The sequence below is a fragment of the Planococcus citri genome, chromosome 1 (genome assembly GCF_950023065.1).
Source record: "Planococcus citri chromosome 1, ihPlaCitr1.1, whole genome shotgun sequence".
Lineage (NCBI taxonomy): Eukaryota > Metazoa > Arthropoda > Insecta > Hemiptera > Pseudococcidae > Planococcus > Planococcus citri.
The window spans coordinates 281,158-301,908 of NC_088677.1; the positions used below are offsets into that span (position 1 = coordinate 281,158).

The 20,751-nt window shown below is 42.9% G+C and overlaps 1 protein-coding gene across 1 annotated transcript; it reads left to right on the forward strand.

The window, feature by feature from the left end:
* Positions 1-2,467: 2,467 nt before the first annotated feature.
* Positions 2,468-20,323, forward strand: LOC135843517 (uncharacterized). Its single transcript, XM_065361451.1, has 3 exons — positions 2,468-2,987; positions 15,414-15,553; positions 17,388-20,323. The coding sequence occupies exons 1-3, from the start codon at positions 2,973-2,975 to the stop codon at positions 18,604-18,606; spliced, it is 1,374 nt and encodes a 457-aa protein (XP_065217523.1). The 5' UTR covers positions 2,468-2,972; the 3' UTR covers positions 18,607-20,323.
* Positions 20,324-20,751: the final 428 nt, after the last annotated feature.

Sequence of the window (20,751 nt, forward strand, 5' to 3'; positions counted from 1 at the left end):
CAATACATTATCGTCTTGTTTATATAATCATAATGGTCGTGCCGTGTCGCCTCGCCTCGCCTCGCCTCGCCTCGTCTCGCCGAAGTAGAGCAAAAGGAATTAATGAAAGTAAATCTCGAATCTCGAACCGAACGTGCAACTTCCGATTTCATTGAATCGTGAAAAGGAGCGCGGGAATACCCAACAAGTGGGCGGGGCGGGGCGGGACGGGACGGCCGGAGCCCATGATGCGGACATTGCCATGCCATTGTAAGTCTACTCTACGTTTATCCGTATACGGTATAGGTACGCGTGATAATACGTAATGGCATTCATCTACGAGTAATACGTACGCTACGTGTGTTTGCGTTTACGTACCCGTAGGTACTTCTACGTACACTATACGTAGCGTACTTACACTTACCACCTAAGTAATACTACGTCTACGTCTACGTAAATACGTACTTACAGTGAGATTTCGAATTGATGAAAACGAGTAGGTACCTAAAAGGCAAGCCCAAATTTACATATGTACCCGTACGTAATACGTACGAGTATCTAGGTAACTGAAAAACTCGCGGGTTGGAATTTTCATATGTACGAGTAATCAAGCAATGGAGCAAGTACGGCGAGCGAGTATCTCACGGAAACACTCGTAAGATTAAATCTGATCAGATGCGGATATTTTCTGGATCCAATCACCGATCTGAACCGACCACACCTAGATCTAGCCAGATCAACGTTTTCATCGAATTTGATCGGTTCCGACCTAATCGGATGCATTCATTTTTTTCCCAGACAAGCGCATGCTCGTCGTACAACCCGAAACGTTGCTAATGTCGCGGTCGCGGTCGCGTGAGATTCACTTTGGTCAAATCGCCATCGCCATCGCCATCGCGGTTTTCTTTTCTTTTTCCACTTGTAAGATTTTACTTTTAGAAAGAATCCAACGGGCGAATCGATAACTCTCTCTTTAACCCTAGCACTAGCGACTAGCGCTAGCCCCTCAACGAGCAAAAAGTGCCACCGACTAAGAAATTAACCCGGTAGACTATGGCATGGCATTGCGGTAGCCAGGTGCACCATTCATTTCTCACGTTGGCGCGTTCGGCGTTGGGCATATTGCTTACATACTTTTTATTTTTTGAAACAAAAAAACAAAATCACCGACAGATGACATTTTACATATATCAAATCTCCATCAACGGGTTCTTTTGTTTTCGCGTGACCGTTTAAAGAAATAGGTAGAGGGAATACATAATTTCATAACCTAATTTTCCATGACAACTTTTTGCTTGAAAACTTTCGAATCGATACTTACGTACTTCGCTGTAATGATCTAATTCAAATGTTACGAATACCTATAGAAAAATTGAAAGCAGTTGAAGGCGGAGTAGGACCAAAATCTTTTTTTAAACTTAATTTTGAAAGGAATCGATGAAATAACATTTGACTCCGTGTCAGAATATGATGGCGTTATTTCTCGAAAATGTTTGTCACCGATCTAGATATCTTCGAGGGTACGACGATACGACGAATGCCCAGCAGCAGTAGACATGGGAAATCGAAGCCGCCGCCGCGTTTTATTCGGGCTCAAAAAATGCCCAATATATTCATCGGAAGGTTGTTGGAGGGGGTGTGTTTTTGATATTTTTTTCGCTCATTAAATTCGCGGACGTAGCAGCCGTAGCCATAAGCCCGACGCGACGATGGTGGCCGATGGGGAATGACGCGGTGTCGGTGTCGGTGTCGGTGTAGGAGCACATGCGATGGGGTAAGTTTACCATATACTCGTAGTCGGGTTACATGGCGCATTGGCGTTGCTAGTGCTATAATGGCTTGTAGTCGTAGCGTTGCGCGGTGGCGATTTTGGTTAAATTACCTACAATAACAGCCAACATCCAACACCCAACAGGTACCTACATACTCGAGTACCTATGTACATAAATGGAATTTTTCAAGAGCGATCAAACAAATGGTTGTCGATTACGCTACGCGCACGAAAAAGAAAAAAATTAAAAACACATCGATGGATCGGGATCGGGATCGGGATCGGGTCGAAGATGAGTTAAGGGTGCGGGAGCGTGAGGAGTGTAGCATTTCTCTCGGCTGTGAAGAAAGCGATTACACCAACAGCAACAGCAACAATCTTTCTTCCCAAGATGATACGTATCTGGTTGTGCACCGCACCTCCGCACCTCCTCACCTCGCTTCTGCCTTTCCTACGCCGTGGCGCATACGAAATATAGGTACGTATGTGTGCAGTACAGGGTACCTACTACCTACCTTCCTACCTTCCTACCTCCCGGCCTGCCTTACGAGAGTACGTACATACCTACGAGAGGATACGTGAACCGGTGAATGCCGTACGCCGTACGCGTATATCGCGATCGCGTAATCCCCGTCGTCGTCGCTCGACAAAGTCATCCAACGTGTGGCCTTGATAGAGTGGTGGTAAACATTGAAAACTATATAACCAAGTTCTTTAGAGCGTGTCCTTTAAGTTCATTGTGAGCGTGAATTGCGAGTTCACATCGTGGTGCGTCGTCTTATTCGTTTGTTTGCTCGTTGGTTTTTTTTTGTTTAGTTTTTTTTTTTTTTTTTCAATTTTTTGGTCATGTAAATAAATGCGATAATTCTCGATAATCGGGAAATTAATACACACGTATAGTTACCTACTTGAGAAATAGAAGGGAAAAAAAAACGAAAAAAAAAACACGAAAAAACAACAAAAAAAGGTGACGGCATCGACGAAGAAAAAATAAAATTTCAAAAGTGGCGTCGGTGTGCGTGGAAATGCGGTGCGTTCGTGAGTTTGCATTGTGATCGGTATCGGTGCAGTTCGACCTTTGCGCGCATATTTGTGCCCGTATAGTCGATTTTTGTGACAATTCGCGAGTGCCATTTGATTTACTAATTCGCCGTCTACGTTACGTTATTTTACGCTGGTATTGCGTCATTCGCCCACTATTAAGCTCACCCATGAATGGAAAATGCGTCGTTTAACGGTAAGAAAACCATACTATAGTACCTTTACTTACCCCCCCCCTCCCTCCCAATGCCTACCTAGGCTAAATCTTCGAGTATCAGTGTACCTAGGCCTTTAACGTACGTAGTACCACCAACTATACAAATACCTATACCTACTCGTAGCAATCGCAACTGCAGCTAAAACAGCAGTTGATACCGAATACCGATCGCTGACTCGGTGATCTGCCTTTGGGAATCGTTGCGAAAACGTTTGATTCGATTCGATTTTGTTTGAAAAAAAATGGTAGATGTACTGTGGGGACGGGGACGGGGGCTTGATAACCCCTTTCTTCTTCCCCGCTTGTCTTCAAAATGACAAAACTGCCCAATGGGCTGCAACCCTGAGAGGTGTGTACGTATGTACAACGGATGTCATTTGTAATGTTCACCGAGCTCCAGTTCGCGGTTCGGTGAAAATTGAGAGCACTTTGCTCGAAATGAAAAATGTAGGTACCGTTAATGCTGAACGGCCAAACGAGTGACATTTTCAAAGGTTTGAAGATCGTAACGTGTAGGCAGGTAGAGGTATACGATGAGCGCTTTGCGCTTTGCGCTTTCCACTTCCGGCTCTTTACTGCCACATTATCGGCGATCGCGCCATCGCCATCCATCGAGCGATGGGCGATGGAAAACTCGGCTCTCCTATTTTACGATTGAACTGCTGCGAGAAAATCGAAAGCATGCGCCACAAACGGTGTTGCATACTATGTACGAGTCGAGTATATATGTACCTACATTGTACATATAGGTGAAGTGTTGGTGGTCGAAGCTGCAACGAACCCATTCGTCGCTTGAGATAGTGACATACCTACGAGTACTAATACGAGTAAGTACTCGTATGTGCGCAAAGGCCTCGAGCCTTGTTTGGAATAGAATTTTCATTTGCGAAACGGCCATACGAGTAAAGCGTAATCGAATAGGTAGTATCTGCGACTGCTAGCGCTAGGTAGTAGGTGGCTGGCTAGGTGCGATGCCATGGAAATTTTTTGTATGTACATACATAATAATGTATTCACACGGTTTCACAACAACGCCGTTACGCGCCCTGTTGTGGCTTTAGTTTTTTTGTTTTGTTTTTGTAGGTACATATTAGGTACTCGTAGTCGAAATCAGTTGAATCAGCAGCGCCGTGTTAGGTAGGTATGGTACTCGTAGATACGAGTAGATACTAAACTTATGCGTTAGCGCTTCCCACAGTTTCGGCATATCGTCACCCCGTAATCTCTGTATAATCGTTAAAATTTCTTCACACTTGTTTCTTCCCCGTCCCGTCCCACAAAATAGCGAAAGTCATCTCACATCTGATTCAAAATTTATTCTAAAATTAGGTAAGGTGCACCGGGGCAAGTCAGAACGATTTTTCGCAATTTCAACTTTGACCAGCTGTTACTCCCCTTCTAATGAACCAATATGGATCAAATTTATTACGTAGGTTTCCATAAGGGTTCTTAACCTATGGTGAAAATTTGAGCGCGATTGACGCAGTAGCTTTCGCTCAGTGGAATAAAATATAAACTGTTCTGACTTCCCCCAATTGGGGGAAGTCAAAAGGGGCTAAACTTTGCAGAGGCGTAGATCACAAACGGAGCGTCCTAGAAAAATTGCACAGTAACAAAATTGTAGAGAATTTAATTCTCTTTGAGATCACTTTCATCAGATTTTCACTAGGACGCACGGTTCGTCCGCTATATGCGAAAAACTAAGAAATAGAAAGTCTGTATTTTAGAACAAATTCGAAACAAGTTCAAAACAACATTAACAACAACAAAATACAATTGAACCAAAGACATCTAAAATGAAACTGAATCGCGAAAATTTTTATGCCGTGATGAAGTAGGGGTAGTACCCTCAAGTCACTTTTAGTGGCACTTGGCCAGATATAAACCTCTAGGCGCTAGAGCAAGTTTTCTAACTTACCCCGAATTCCAACTTCCCCCAGTGCACCTTAGATACAGATACCTACCTACACCTACCCACCCAGGTAATATTCCACCTTCTCGTTATCGCTATCTGTCTCAAACTCTCAAATGCTCGATGGTGATCGAATGTTGCTGACCGTTTGAACGGCTTCGTTCTTCGTTGGCGAAAACGTTGACCAAAGCGAATGGTTGTTGTTGTTGTTGTTGGTTTTCAGAAACTTGGCGATTATTACAACTTTGCGTTTTTGGTTGGCTGGGATTCAAAGGCGGATCTGAAGACACGCTACGTAGCTTATTTAGGGGAGAGGGAGTGTAACACCTCATTTTGGCGACAATAATCAATGGTGGTCAGGTCAGAGCCGTCGAGAGCCAATATACGAGCCCGGAGCAAATGTAATTTGGCTCTACTTCTAGGGATGAAATTACGTATATTTTTGTATGTAATATAGAAGTTTCTTGAGAGAGAGATGGAGGAAGAGGAAAGGGGTTCGACTGAAAATTTGCCGACTGATATCTTAAGGAAAAAATATCAATTTTGCCGATTGATATCTCGGATTTTCGGGAGCCTAATTGTAATTTTTTAAATTTTAAAACGAGAAAAAAGTTGGCCCGAGCGAGCCAGCAGGCAAGGGCGAAAGTTGTTGAAAATTTGCATTTTAAGGGAGCTACGTAAGAACGACGTTTTTTTTGGCGGGAAATTCAATTTTTGGATTCTACAATAATTACCCGTAGAATTGGAAAGATTTTTTTAGGACATATTAATTTTGAAAATGAAAAGAGAACTGGCTCGAGTGAAAGTGAAAGCTCTTGAAAATTTATACGTATTTGTATCTCGATTCACTCGAGCGAAAACTTTCGAAAATTTGTGTTTTGAGAAGTGAAAAAACACGTTTTCCTTTCATCGCTGGCCCTTCGTCGACCGGGCTCTCCAGAAAGCGCGACCCCGAATCAAACTACCCTCTTCACCCCCCCCCCTTCCATTTCGATGGATTTGTATATTACGGTATCGAAAAAATTGAAAAGCTAGTGGTTCTGTTCGGGGGAAAAAAATAATGAAAAATTTGTATTTTTCATAATAACGCTTCGAGTATTACGAGTACCTACCTACCTACCTACCTGCGAGTATTTATGGAATTTTTCTGTTTAACTTTCATAAATTTTTGAAAGAAGCATCTCGAAAGGGCCGAGTGAAGCGAGGGCAAAAGCTTTGGGAAATTCGTACCTAGTTGGAAGAGTACGAACAGCATCGATGTTCATGTACGTACCTACTCGTATGGATTCGGTTTTTCGTTTTTTCGATCTCAACTTTTAAAAAAATGTTATCGCCGGTTGCTTGAAATTTTAAGCGTGAAGAAGAGGACGAGGCCAAAAGCTTTTCAAAATTTGTAGTTTCAAGAAGCAAAACGGCATCGCAGTAATTTCGATGTGAAAGTCGGTCATTTTAAAAAGCTCGAACAAAAATACTTTACGAGCGCAAATAATTGAGAAATGGAGGCGAAAGCTTTTGAAAAGAATAATAAGTTTGAGGATACGACGATTTTGCTGTCAAATTGCGAATTTTCAAAATATTGGCGAGTGTGTACAGTACAAATATAACCCCTACAACCCGTCTTCTTTAATTTGCCCCGATTCGATTTCCTCGGCGTCGGCGAGTAATACTCGTAGGTAGATTTCGTAATACCGCGATTACGAGATGGCTGTCATATTACACGCGTTTGTAGGTACGTATCTATCTACCAAGTATGTAGGTAAGTACCTAAATGCAGGAGGCAGTGACCAGCTGAGATGTACGTTGTACGAGTATTAGCGATTAGGATCAAGATTGGGATGAGGAAGCTAGGTTGCGTGTACGAGTAAAATACGCGGAAGAGAGTGTACCACGCTGCCGCCCCGCACCGCTCCGCTCTCGCACAATTCTTTAAAGGAAGCGCAATTAACAATTGGCATTATTACTCGTACATTTACTTTCGGAAACGGCGGCGGCGCGGCGCGGCGCGGCGCGGCACGGCGCAAACCGTACTCGCAAGCTGGCATATGTACGTATAATCCGCGATGGAGAATAGTGAGAATTGAGATGATCTGAGATGAGAAATACGAGTATCTACACAAAGAAAGCGAGAATTGCTGTAAAGATTACGGTCAAAGGTAGTAGATATACGAGCACATATCGTGTGATATTTTCCAAATGTTTCGAAACATCTCTATATAGGTACCGCCAGTATTTACGAGTAATTTCTTGCCCATATTACATAAGTACCTACCTACCACCAATTTTCAATAAAGTGTTTAGCACTTCACCTCACCTCATCACACTTGGTGGAAATCGATTTTTGATCGTAGAGGAGAATGGCGAGTCGGATCGATTCCTGGATGGAATTCGATCGGATCAGACCTGGCCACATTTAGATCTGGTCAGATCAAAGTTGATCCAATTACTCGTAGATCTATTTAGACCGGCCATCAGACTCGATAGAGAAGACCTGATAAAATTTGATCACGAGTTTATCAGATAGGTACGACCCGACCTGTGTGTGAATAATCCGGCAGTGTACGAGTAACTCTAACTACCCGCAGTGGTCGCTGTTAGCTCGCCAACCGCCAACATACTCGTAGGTAGTACCTCTAATTTTTCGCGCGAGCTTACGAGTATACTTACCTATGTGCTTTCGTTTGTACCGAGTATGAAATGGTAAATACGAGTACCTATTCGCGCTTTTGGCATAAACAAGTTCCTAAACACCTAAACGACTGTCGAAGCAAAGAGTACCATAAGTACGAGTACTCGCAAAGGTACGCATAATACAATGTAGCTATTACTTATGTAGGTACTCGTATATACTCGTACTCGCCTCGACGCCTCGCAGTCGCACAGATGAAGCGGAGTGATGCGAGGCAAGCAGGCCAGCACCAAGAGCAACCGCCGCCCCGCGCCGCGCCGCGCCGCACCGCTGGTTCGTTTATTCGGAAGTTTGCCCGTATTTATAAGTTGCCTTATTTAATGCGTTCGACGAATACTCGTACTCGTACTCGTACTCGTATAATGCGGCGGAGAAAGTTTTTTTTTTCTTTCTTTTTTTCCATCAGCTTGGAAATACTCGTGATGGGAAGTGGCGCGGTGAGGCGAGGCGAGGCGAGGCGCGTAATTACGTAGGGATGCAGCGCGATTTTATTTCCACGTAGGTACCTCCCTCTAAACCGATACCTCCTGGCCCACCACGTGGATATGGCTGGCTGAGGTAAGGTGAATGGGCGACGCGACGCGCGACGGGTGATTAACTGACTGCGATTACGACTTACAAGTACGGTACCTGTAGAGTGTAGGTACCTACATATCGTAGGTACTCGTATAAACGTCGATGGTTTAGTTTTTAGTTCCTCTATCCATGGTAGGCCGGTAGGTAGAGGTACCCATACCCACCTCTAGTCTCTCAATTCTAGATCGTGGATGGTGGATGGTGAATGGTGGATCGTACACATTTTTATGCATTCTACGCGTATCCGCGTCTTGCATGCACCACCTCACCTCACCTCACCTCACCTCACGGCGCAGCGATGACCGAATAGGTTGCTCACCTGCTACGCTTACTTGCGTTTTTACTCGTCGTCACCGCCACCACAGCCATCAGCCGCAGCCTCAGCCTCAGCAACCGGTCCTAAGACGCGAACGGCAAACGGCGAACGGCGAACGCGTACTTTCGTTATCGTTATCGATTTCGTCTTCATTACGTCGTCGTCGAGTATACCCGTAGTTACAATACATACCTACATATACAATGTATTATCATTGTGCACACTGCACAGTGCTCGGCGCGGCGCTCCGCTCCGCTCGCCAACAGGCAATGCAGCGTTAAATCAAGATTAATCAAAAACCAAAACATACTCGTACTCGTACTCGTACGTAATAAAGGCACAGCGCTGCGATTAAAGCCAAGTATGACGAATGCCGACTGGTCGGTAACTCATACTCGTACTCGTACTCGTACATGGACATCGGACATGGGACATTCGTACAAATGATTAATGTTTGGTACCTAGGTTCCTGTTCCTATGATCCACATAGACGTACACGCATACGCAACCAACACGACACGATATGCTTGCCTATTGCCAGGCACTGTCATGTCATCACGTACACGTACACGTAATCGTAAACGTATGTACCTCACTTTCATTGCAAATCGTCATTGGCCATTGGCCATTCGCCATTTTCCAATTTCCATTCGCCTGGCGTCGGCTTGTGTCGCGTAATAGGTAGGTACTTGCAATCTCCATTAACAAATAGGTAATGCACCTCTTATTCCTGTTCCAAGTACCGCGAGTACGAGTCCGAGTACGAGTACGAGTATGATGGAATTTCTTTCATTTTGAGCTACGCATTACATATATACGTGAAATTTCAGTCAAGCAAGCTAACTACGCAGATATTTACCAGTATAATAATTACGAGTATGTACGAGTAGTACCTACCTATTTCGGTAGGTACAGATAGGTACTTACGACTAGTTTGTTGCACAAGTGGGTAGAATCGCTTCAAAATTGATTCGAATCACGAATCACGAATCGCGAATCGCATTCGCAGAAAAAATCACTCGAGTTGTCCTCTCATCTCGTTGTTTTTTTCCATCATTGTTTTCGAATTGGTAGGCAAATTCATTAAATCGAATTTATTCGATAAAAATTAAAGTTGAACGTGAAATCAAAAAACTACCTACCTACGAGTACATACGCGTACGCGTACGCGTACGAGTGTATTCTTGTCAGGTTAAAATTGTTAAAAAGGTGCCGGTTCGAAAATGAAATTGGAAGAGAAAAGAATGATTCGAATCGTGAACAGTTGAACACTGTACACGCTACACGAATCGTCGCGTCGATACTTGCCGGTGGGTACTCTGTATTTTTTCGAATCACGAATCACCGATCACCGATCACCGCTTCATTTTCGCGATCAGTTTGAATCATCGAATCCGCACTTGCGCAGAATCGTTTTAACATGGCGAATAAAAATATCAAAATATGCGCTTGTACGAGTGTACGAGTACTAGGAGCCGCCGCGCGCCGCGCCGCGCGATTCGAATCGCGCCCACTCCTGTTTTGTTTGTTGTCGCTTAAAATTAAAAGACATCGTACTTGTACCAGTACTCGTAATTTTTACTCTGTAATAACCAGAGGCTTATTAGGAATGAGTAAGAGCGGCGCAAACCTAATGCTCAATTTTTTCGGCTTTCCAACTTGAAGTCGTACGGGCCTACGGGGTCACACTACAGACGGCGAGGCGATGATTTCCGATTTTTCGTAACACCAGACTCGGCATGGTTTGCGTATATACTCGTATGTGTAATTGAATAGCCTACTCATACTCGTACCATAAAGTGAGGACTTGGCAAGATGGTACCTACTATCGGCCTTTGCTGAAAGAGTGCTCTTGCCTGATGATGAAAAGTTGTACTTTTTGAAAAGATCTTTGCAATAAAAAGCATTAAAAATAAGGAGAGAGTTTTTTCTTTTCCAATGTAGGTACGTACTTCATCGACTACTGCGTCTAGTTTTCTTTTACTCGCCTTTAGGAAATTAGAAATAGGTAGGTACCTATAGTAAACAGTCAGAAAATGAGAAAAACAAACAAACAAACGAGGCAGCAGGACTCAAAATTATGTACCTACCTAAATGAGAAATAGCAACACCAGTCAGGGAAAGTTATGATTATGCTGTTGCTGAACGCATATAGTTTCTCATTACATATAAGTACGAGCATATATGTGTACATGAAGGTGGCATGGCATGGCATGGCACGTATTGAACGTGCGTAAGTGTGTAATGTAGGCGGTGCTGGGTGGCTGGGTGGTGGGTACTGTTAGTTGTACACTGTACAGGGACGACGAATCTGCCTGCATAAAGAGTAATCAAAAAATGAATTAAAACTGTTTGTCATTTTCTTTACAAGCCTTATAGCCTACTATTTATATCGCACAATGTATTACACGTAGGTAACCATAACCAACCACTATCATCTTCTTCATCATCATCATCATCAGCAGCAGCAGCAGCAGCAGCAGCAGCAGCATTTGCACTGTAGAGATATCATTTTTGTCGCCATCATCTTCGTCTCCGTCTCCGTTTTCGTTTTCGTTTTCGTTTTCATCTTGTTCGTGTTGATCGTGACGATGGCGTCTTGGCGTCTTGGCGTCTTGGCGTCGATCTCGATTATAATTACGCGTCTCAGCGACTACCATGCCGAGCATTGTTATTCGTCGTAATTTTTTCACGGCAGCTTTCATCTCGCTCGTAGGAAATATGAGCAACTCGACTCGTATTCATCGCATATCTACCTAGTACCTACGATTACTACAAGTATTTCGAGTCTTGCAGTAGCAGAGCGCCGAGCGGGCTATGGCTATGGCTATGGCTATACTTGTTGCTGCGTACTCGCACTGTACATAGAGGTACCGTAATGCGTATTCCGTAGATCTACCTACCTGTACGCTAAAAAGAAAAATGGAAATTCGTTCGCATATATGCGCGTACATCTACATATGTGTATAGTACAGTACATACATACCAGTAACATAGGTATGTGTGATTGTGTGCGTATAACGGCAAAGTTTCGTCCACCTATTCTTTCCACGATGATAGACACAGGCACAGGCACATCTACTCGTATTAAGTAGATAAATATTCGTAGGTAGGTGTAGGTGTAGGTGGAGGTACTCGTAAAAAAGCGAAGCAGCCAAATTTCACGATTATTTATACTCGTAATACTACACAACATATACCTGTAGGTACGTTAACGTTACCGTGCAAATTAATCGACACGATATTTCGACGAAATAAAATTTCAATTTCGTTATTTTCCCTCCATTATCAGGAAGAGCCTTTCTAACTCGTGCTGCGTGCTCTCTGATTCGAACAAAAGTCGAAACCGAGCTACGAGTAGATCGAAAGGGCACGTTCGAAAACTTGTGTAACCGAAATTTCGCATTCTATAAAATTCATTTTCGCAGCTCTGGCGAATTTTTGAAAACTCGTGAAAAAAAAAACTCAAATACTTACTTAGATAGGTGAGCTGTTTTGAAGGCAATTTTTCAACTTTCTCACGAAACGTAATTTTTTTGATCAAGGCGAACCGATGCGAATAAATTCTTTAATTCAACTCTCGCATCGCATCGCATCGCATCGCATCGCATACCTAGACCTACCAATAACTACATAAATAGTACATAGGTACCATAGTCTTGAAATTTCTCTCAGGAATAAGGGACAAACATGAACTTGGCAATGAATACGAGTACATACGGTATGTATATTGTATAACTTTGGTCGGTGCATATATTGGACAGTGACAATGCACATGCTCTCGCCCACCGTTTTACTCGTAGGTGGTATATGTGTAAGTGGTTTCCGCCAAGGCGCGAAATTTCAACAGCGCTAGTTCAACGGTGATTTTCTCGCACTTTCTTGGAATTTTCAAATAGGTAGGTATTGGTCAAAAATTCACTTTCAAACTCGTACTGCCGGAATTCCGCGGTAACTACGATAGGTGGGTAGGTACCTACTTACTTAAACCTAAACCGATGGAGGAGTTCTATAAAATTCATTTTTGGCCATTTCAGAGCGATATGAAATTTCTGGACAAGCTTCGAAACTCGCTGAGAAAATGATCTCCTATAAAAAATTTTAAAATTCGCTCGTGAAACGGCTTTTTAGAGTTTTTTTTTTTAAATTTTCAAAAATTAGCCGTAGGTCCAAAAATCAACTTTACGTAGAATCTGAATTTTTGTTACGGTAACGGGAGTTTTAGAACACGCTCTTTCGATTTCGTCGCTTTGTTTCATTCAAACCAAACAGTACGCATTCGAAAGATTCCCTCGTTAGGTGTGAAGAAAATTCTCGGCAATGTCCATCTGTCCAATGTACATGTACAAGTACGAGTACCTATCGATAGAACGATATCTCCGCGAATTTGAAAGAATTCCGTTGGAAATTGTCCAGTGTCCAAGATGGAAACTTTACGACCGACGCGCGACGCGACGTGAAAATTTCAGTTCCTTCTTGTTTAAAGAGCCAGATGTATTTGTATTTCATCGCAGAGGACGAGGTCTTACACCGTAATCGACAACTTGCTCTAGCTCTGTTCGCTGTTTAATTTGAAAATCTGCCAGCAGTGCCAGCTATGCTACTCGTATTTACGCTGTTCGGGAGCGAGGCCGATGCTGAGCATGAGCTGTGCACGCGGTACCGTTGAATTTGAGATGCATGTTCACTTTTCCCTTTTTCTTTATTTTCTTTTTTTTTTCTTTTTTATTATTATTTGCCTTTTCCCTTTCTTTCTCGATAAACAATTTTACACGCCGAACAGTAAATATGAATGAAAACACATTGAAATTGGGTGACATTGACAAAATATGGGTCAATTAGGTGTAGGTACTTTTAATTAATGACGCGACGACGGTTTCGATTATTTACCAAAATATAAGTACGTACCTATAGGTAATTAGCGGATTATTTCACTTTTTAATACGAATTTACTTGTACGAGTATGTGTACATAGTGTATGCATATGCATATTGCATACTTATAAACGCGTCGATTATTCGCAAAGACTCGCGTACGCGTATCGGCGATCAGCGATCAGCGATCAGCGAATTCCTGTATAGGCACTCGAATCAATTGATTCGGAGTACTCGTACCTATAGGTGGCTTATCACGTCAAATGGTCCTAGTACCCGCACTACCCGCAGTCCGCACGTAATCTACGAATGCGATGTAATGTACAATGTACTCGTAGCTATGCAGTATGCACCTATGTATCTATGTACCTTTAAGCAAACACGTATGCGATATGCGCTCACTTGCCCGAGCACTCGAGTATACGAGATTTGTGAATTTGCCAATTCAGGTACCTACCGAATATTTTTTTGAAAATGATTAACGAGCTTCAACTCGCGGCGGCGCGGCGTGGCGGGTGGTAAATTGAAGTTTCGCCGCTTATCTTTTGACAGTAGGCCTAGGTAATCGTTGCATTAACCTACTCGTATCCCTACCCTAAATCAGCTACGAGTATTCTGATCTAATGACTTTTGAGGCGTCGGCGTCGGCGTCGCGTCGCACCTGTGTCTTGTAAGCGAGAGCGTCGTGCGTCGTGCGTCGTGCGCCATCAATCAAATTATTTGTAGCTGGTCTATACCTATAGCTGCTGTAGCTGTAGGTACTCGCGGTGATGCACCGCACCGTAGCCCAGACACTTCGTCTCGACTCTCGAGGTTTTGACTGGCTGAATGAACCGGAGGCCCGTAGCCATTGTAAATACGTATAGGTACGCGTACGCGAACGTCTACGTACTTTTATTATACGCTTATACCGCCATGCCATTCCTCGCCGTCGCGCCGCGCCGCCATCGAGATCGATGACCAGCATGAAGTAGTACCAATAAGTAAACGCAGACTTTGTTACGTTATGTACCTATGTACACTGTACAGCAGCTGCAGTTCGGAAAAGAACGCAAACGCAAACGCGAACGCGAACGCGACCATGACCATAACCATAACCATGACCATGACCGCAATTGTATCGGTATTCAGTCAGTCAGTCAGTCAGTCAGTCACACTGAGGCAGTGGAGGTGCCGCGCCGCGCCGCACCGTCTCGTCTTACCAATACGAATACTCGAGAGTACATATCTACATAACTACGGTCACATTATCGTCTGCGAAATATGAGCATTTTGCATTTCGCCTCGTTTCTAGGAGTATAGGTACCTACACGAAAATAGGTTGAGCTCACTCGGTCCGCGAAAAAACGATTAGGCTACTCGACACTCGTATACGCAATACGCACTCGACGACGTCTAAATGTACGATTTTGCAATTCGAGTGCACTCAAATACTCGTACGCAAATGCGCTACAACTTGAGAATTCTTCCAGCATTGCTCGTTAGTTGTTACCTACTCGTGTATACCTAGGGTACTCAAAAAAGGTGGTAAAATCATTGTGCGGCATTTTGGTTACGTCTGGGTGAAGTGAGGTAAACAATCACGGGCTGGGTAGTGAAGGGGTAGGGTAAAATAAACGGCAGTCTGTTGAAAACTGTTATCACGGCGGACAATGATCTTACCCCCTTTTTGAGTACCCTACTCGTACCTGACCAGTTCGCAGTGGCCAGTTCTAAGATGGCTGATGTTGAATGTACATTGTACAATACTCGTATCGTGTACATTGAAAAAATATACGTAATTCTGCTAGATGTCGTTCTCGCTTCCCGCTGAAATTCTTCCAACGTTACTCGAAAGATCCATGTACGATACTCAAACCAATTGCAGTCACTTATAGAGGCCTAAGTACCCTGATTAGACTAAGCTACCTAGTACCTACTCGTATTTGTACCTACTACATATGTTACAACCTAACCTACCTGCCTAATTTACTGCCTACGTACTCGTACGAACTCGTATTAATTCATTTGTTGGTGTATTTCTGTTACATATTCGACGCAGATATTCGCTGGAATTTTCAATTTATGCTTCATTGTAACGCTATGCGCGGAAAATCACACGTTCGGTGCGCAACTGTCGCTGTCGGCTCAACAATCTAACGCTGTCCAAAATGAACGTCGCACCGATGTTTCGCAAAACACGTAAGTAGCTAAGTACCATATACTCGTACTCGTAGCATAGCGCTACTCCTATTCGTCGCGTCGCTTCGGCTTCAGTACATACCGCAATTCTCGTACTGTCGTACTCGTACGTATTTCCTAGGTTGCAATTCAAACCGTTTAATTTTACTCTATAATTACGAGTATTACTCGTTTCGTACCCAGACACTAGACAGCTAGGTAGTAGGTACCTATAGTGTAGCGTGTACAATCACAATGAAATGTGAAATTTTCCCGCATATGGACGTACGTAGGTAGGTAGGAAGGTAGTGCATAAGTACATATACTCGTATGTGTACAACTATCTACGCGCAATGCCCCAATGTGCTTAACAGCTCACTCGTACACTTCTGTTATGCAATACGAGTAATAGGTAGGTATACATAACTCGAGTAGATTGTCGCTGTCCGCTGTCGTGGGATCGTTCTCGACTCACGTGGCCCGATCAGCCGAGGCGATTCTGTCGAACAAGGCCACTCGTAGTCGCTGTTATGGCGCAGCGCATCCAGGTACGAAGTTGACGAACCAGATTCGGCTTTTTGGGCATTCCCAAGCACGCGTATCTAACAAGTTCGGCAAAGGGAAATGAAATGCGCGATGCAATCAGAATGAAATGAAATTCATCGTCTAGAGTATGTACATACGAGTACATAATACCTATATGTACATACCTACGTATTTGCTGCTTTGAAATTGTTATTACGAGTAGTAGTAGATGGGCTGGGTAAATGGGTATATGGTATTGGTATCGGTATCGTTGTTAGTAAGTCGGTACCTATTTGAACGCTGCTTAGGTTATTCACGTTCACGTCTTGGAGAATAGGTGGACAAGATGCAAGAGTTGATAGTGAAATCGGAAATCAAGGGGATCCACTTTGGCAGGTTTTCTAAAAATAACAAAGATGAGGCGATGAAAGTGGATCTGCGCTGCGCCATCGCCATCGCCATCGCCATCGCTATCGCCATGCCGCGATTCCGTTGTGCCGCGTACATCTGGCAGTCTAAGAGTAAGTGTGTCTGTAGTCTTCTCCGTGAATAATGATGAGACATCAACTACTCGTATGCATATGCGTATGCGTATGCAACTGCGCTACACGCTACACTTATGTTGCCCATACTCAATAGGCTTCTAAACCTTATGTGAATCTCAAGTCAGGCATGCCCGCCATTTACATAATACGAGTACGTGTAGATGGTACTCGTACTTACCACCCTGAATACAACTTGTGTGCGGATGAAACCACTGTGCAGATAAGTGCTGACCCGCGACCGGCGCGACCTGTATACTGCTTCGGTTTTTAAATGCAGGGCAGGCCCTTTGAGGATTTGAATCGGCGGTGGACGATGGATTCAACACGCAGGCACGTGGCAAAAAGTGCAGTAGCTGCGTGGGCCTCTATGAAAAATGCGCCTTTAACGCATCCGCTTTAGAGTGTTTAATTTTTCCAAACTCGGTAAAAAAAAAAAAAAAAAAACGCCAACTCGAGCAAACATCAAATAGCTAGGTACCTACTCACGTTTACTACAGCCTTTTTGTTTTTTTTCTTCTTCTTCGAAATTCGGTTAAAATTATAAATTAGATAGGTACTCGTATTATTCGAATATTTTCGATACGAGTAGATGGGCTATTGAGAGCGAGAGCGGATTTTGATACAAAAAATTAAAAGGCCCCTTTTCTGTTCGCTTTTTGTTCAAATGTAGCGGGTCCAACATTTTTCAATAGATACCATAGCTACTTAGTTGTTTTACTCGATTGTTTCGCGCCATTTTCTCACTTTTTAATTACGATTATTTTTTTTTTTTTTTTTTGGTTCAGATTGCCTTCGCAAATTCAAAGAAGAATCGGGGACATCGCCGACTACGGTGGTGTAGGTGGCGGTGACCATCACGAACACCACGAACACCACGATCCGCACCACGATCATCACGAGCCGTTAAAAGGATACTGGAAAAAGAAGCTGATATGGAAGCCGGGCTGGGTGAAAACGTGGAAGCCGGGCAAGAAACAAATCTGGAAACCGTCGTGGAAGCAGGTGTGGAAGCCGATTTGGGTAGAGACTAAGAAGCAAGGATGGAAAGAGATCCAAGTGCCGGATTGGAAGAAAATATACAAACCGGTGTGGGTGCCGATATCGGTTCCGGCGTGGAAAGAAATCCAGGTGCCGTACTGGAAGAAGATCTACAAGCCGATCTGGGTGCCGATCTCCGTGCCGGCGTGGAAAGAAGTCAAAGTTCCGGACTGGAAAAAAGTCTACAAACCGATATGGGAGCATATCGAAGTGCCAGCGTGGAAAGAGTACCAAGTGCCGGCGTGGAAGAAGATCTGGGTGCCGGAGCTGGTCAAGGTGGCCGTTCCCGGACACAAGCCGCTCGGAACCGATCACCACGGCTGGGAATACGTAGCCCACGATCTGTGGAAGAAGAAGGTCGTCTGGAAGCCGCACTACAAGAAGATATGGATCGCCAAAAAGAAGCAGATCTGGATACCGGAGAAGAAGCTCGCCTGGAAAGAAGAATGGAAACAAATTTGGCGCGTCGAGAAGAAACAAATATGGGTGAAGGATAAGAAACTCGCCTGGAAGGAAGCCTGGAAACAAGAATGGAAGACTGCCAAGAAACAAATCTGGGTGGAAGATAAGAAATTAGAGTGGAAGGAAGCCTGGAAACAGGTATGGAGGACGGAAAAGAAAGAGATCTGGATTCCGGACAAGAAACTAGAATGGAAAGAAGATTGGAAACAAATTTGGGTGCCCGACTGGAAGGAGATTTGGATTCCAGCGTGGAAGAAGATATGGAGGCCGGTGTGGATCTCCGAATGGTTCCCAATTCAAGAAGATCACCATCACCATCACGACCAACACGGCAACGGTTGGGATCGCAAAGATACCGCGAGTGCGAGTGCGAGTGCGAGTGCGAGTACGAGTACTGCCGCCAGAGTGAAACGTCAGCTGAATGTTTCCACTGCGCACGCGCGTACGCGTATTTCTAAAAGGTCTCAAATTCGATCGCAAATCACGCCAACGACGACGATCTAACGATTTTGTATAAAAAATTCACCCAAGACTGATATTTTAAGTTTCTCAACTACCTACATAAGTACCAATACCTACTTACCTAAGTATAATTTGGCAGACTACGCATACTAGATAGTAGATACTCGTATGTAATGTATAATAATTCTACAAACTTTCATATTTTGCCATAAAGTATCGAATGTAGGTAGGTACCCTACATAAACGTGTTAATTACTCGCTGAAAAATACTACATACAACTACCTACTAATATTTTACTATACGTACCGCATGACAAATACCTACACAAACGATGAGACGAAGATGACGATGACAACTCCCCCTAGTATGATGACAATTTACAAATCTATAATCTGTTCCGCATACCAGTACCCGGTACGTAAGATTCTACATACCTGTACCTAATGTTAAGTACCCGAGCCTAAAATCTGCTATTTCCTTACACTTTTGCGTTTGCGTTACAAAATACTTAATACGAGTAAGTAATTTAGATATCTATAACTCGAAATAACGCTCTCTTACATACACAGGTCTACTTATCCGTCTACCTACCCAGTACATAGTACCCAGTACCCAATGGCCAATGGCCAATACCCATCCGACTCTGAATTATTTTTTCTCGTATCACGCATCCAATCAATTGGTTGAATGCAGTTTGGGTGCGATACAATTCTCAAAATTACGACTTACGAGTAAGTAATAGGCATTGATTGAAGTGAGTCGAAACCAGCGAAGCGATGAGTAGCGCAGCGTAGGCCGTAGTGTTCAAAAGCGAATAATACTTATATTACGAGTAAAATGGTAAGTTGACCCGCATCAATGATACAACAGTCTTAATCTGTTCGATCTTGAATTATGGCGACAAAATTCAACAATTATAAACGACTACATCGACGTAACACGCAGTATAGATTCGCATGTAAATACCTAACACACAAAAAAAATGTCGAGTAAGCTATCAAATTCAGCAAATTTGTGCAAATATACTATAGGAATATTTGAGAACAAGAATTTGTACAATATACGAACCTTTTAGTAAGTTTTTGCGCATCATACGTAAAAAAAAAGTAGATAATGCGGTGTAAAGGATAATGCGATATACCTACATTTTATGTAATCGTAAACCTTCGATACTTATTTGTCTTTACTCGTGTCTTCGGATTCTTCTTTTTTTTTTTTAGTAATTTTCAACGCATTATCTATACTTACACTCGTCAATTTCAGACCAATTACGAGCTACTTCAGTTCATGTACCTAGTTACGTATACGTACCTACAATCAAACACTACTCGACTCGACTCGACTCAACTCAACAGACTCCTGTAAACGTACAACATATGCAACACATCAAACACAACAGCGCGAATAGAGACTGAACAGTGAACGTTAATTATTGAATTCGACGAAAGGACGGATGTACATACGCTAAACTGCGTTTATTTTTTTAAAAACACTGACAAATTTGCGATGCCTAAGTAATAATTTGTTAATGAAAAATTGAGTTTGATTTTTGTTTTTTTTTTTTCAATGTCAAAAACTGAACAATAAGTATGTACATGTACAATAATTAATCACGTAGGTAGACTCGATACCGAGAATTTTTTATCCTTTTGATTTTGTTACCAAAATAAAACGAATTTATTATGTGCAATAATTTTCAAAACTTTCAACATTTTATATTATTTGTTTGTATTTAGTCGAATAAAGATTTCAACTAAACGAGCGTACCTTTCAACTTACCTAATTATTTACCATATTCACCGAAAACCGCATCGATACTACGTATATTATTACAGTTGTTGCAGCATTTTGCATTCGCTTTCAACATGGCGCAAAACATGAACTACAAGATAATACCTACGTTTGTTTTTCAGTTTTTGGAAAAATCAAAATTCGAAGCGCAGGTTTTCATCACGACATCGACATAGGTACTCGTTCGTGTATATGGTAGGCACCTGTGGGTTTTCATTCAGCCGGCGCCAAGTTTTTTCTTTTCTTTTTCCAAAATGTAAACCTTGAAAACACGAAACAGAACTTAGGTATAGATGCGAAACATTTGATTTCATCGCTAGCGAGTTTCTGGCCATTTATCGTCGAAAGAAATAAAATGCAATCTCGTATATACGAGTCCGATCGTGAAACGAACG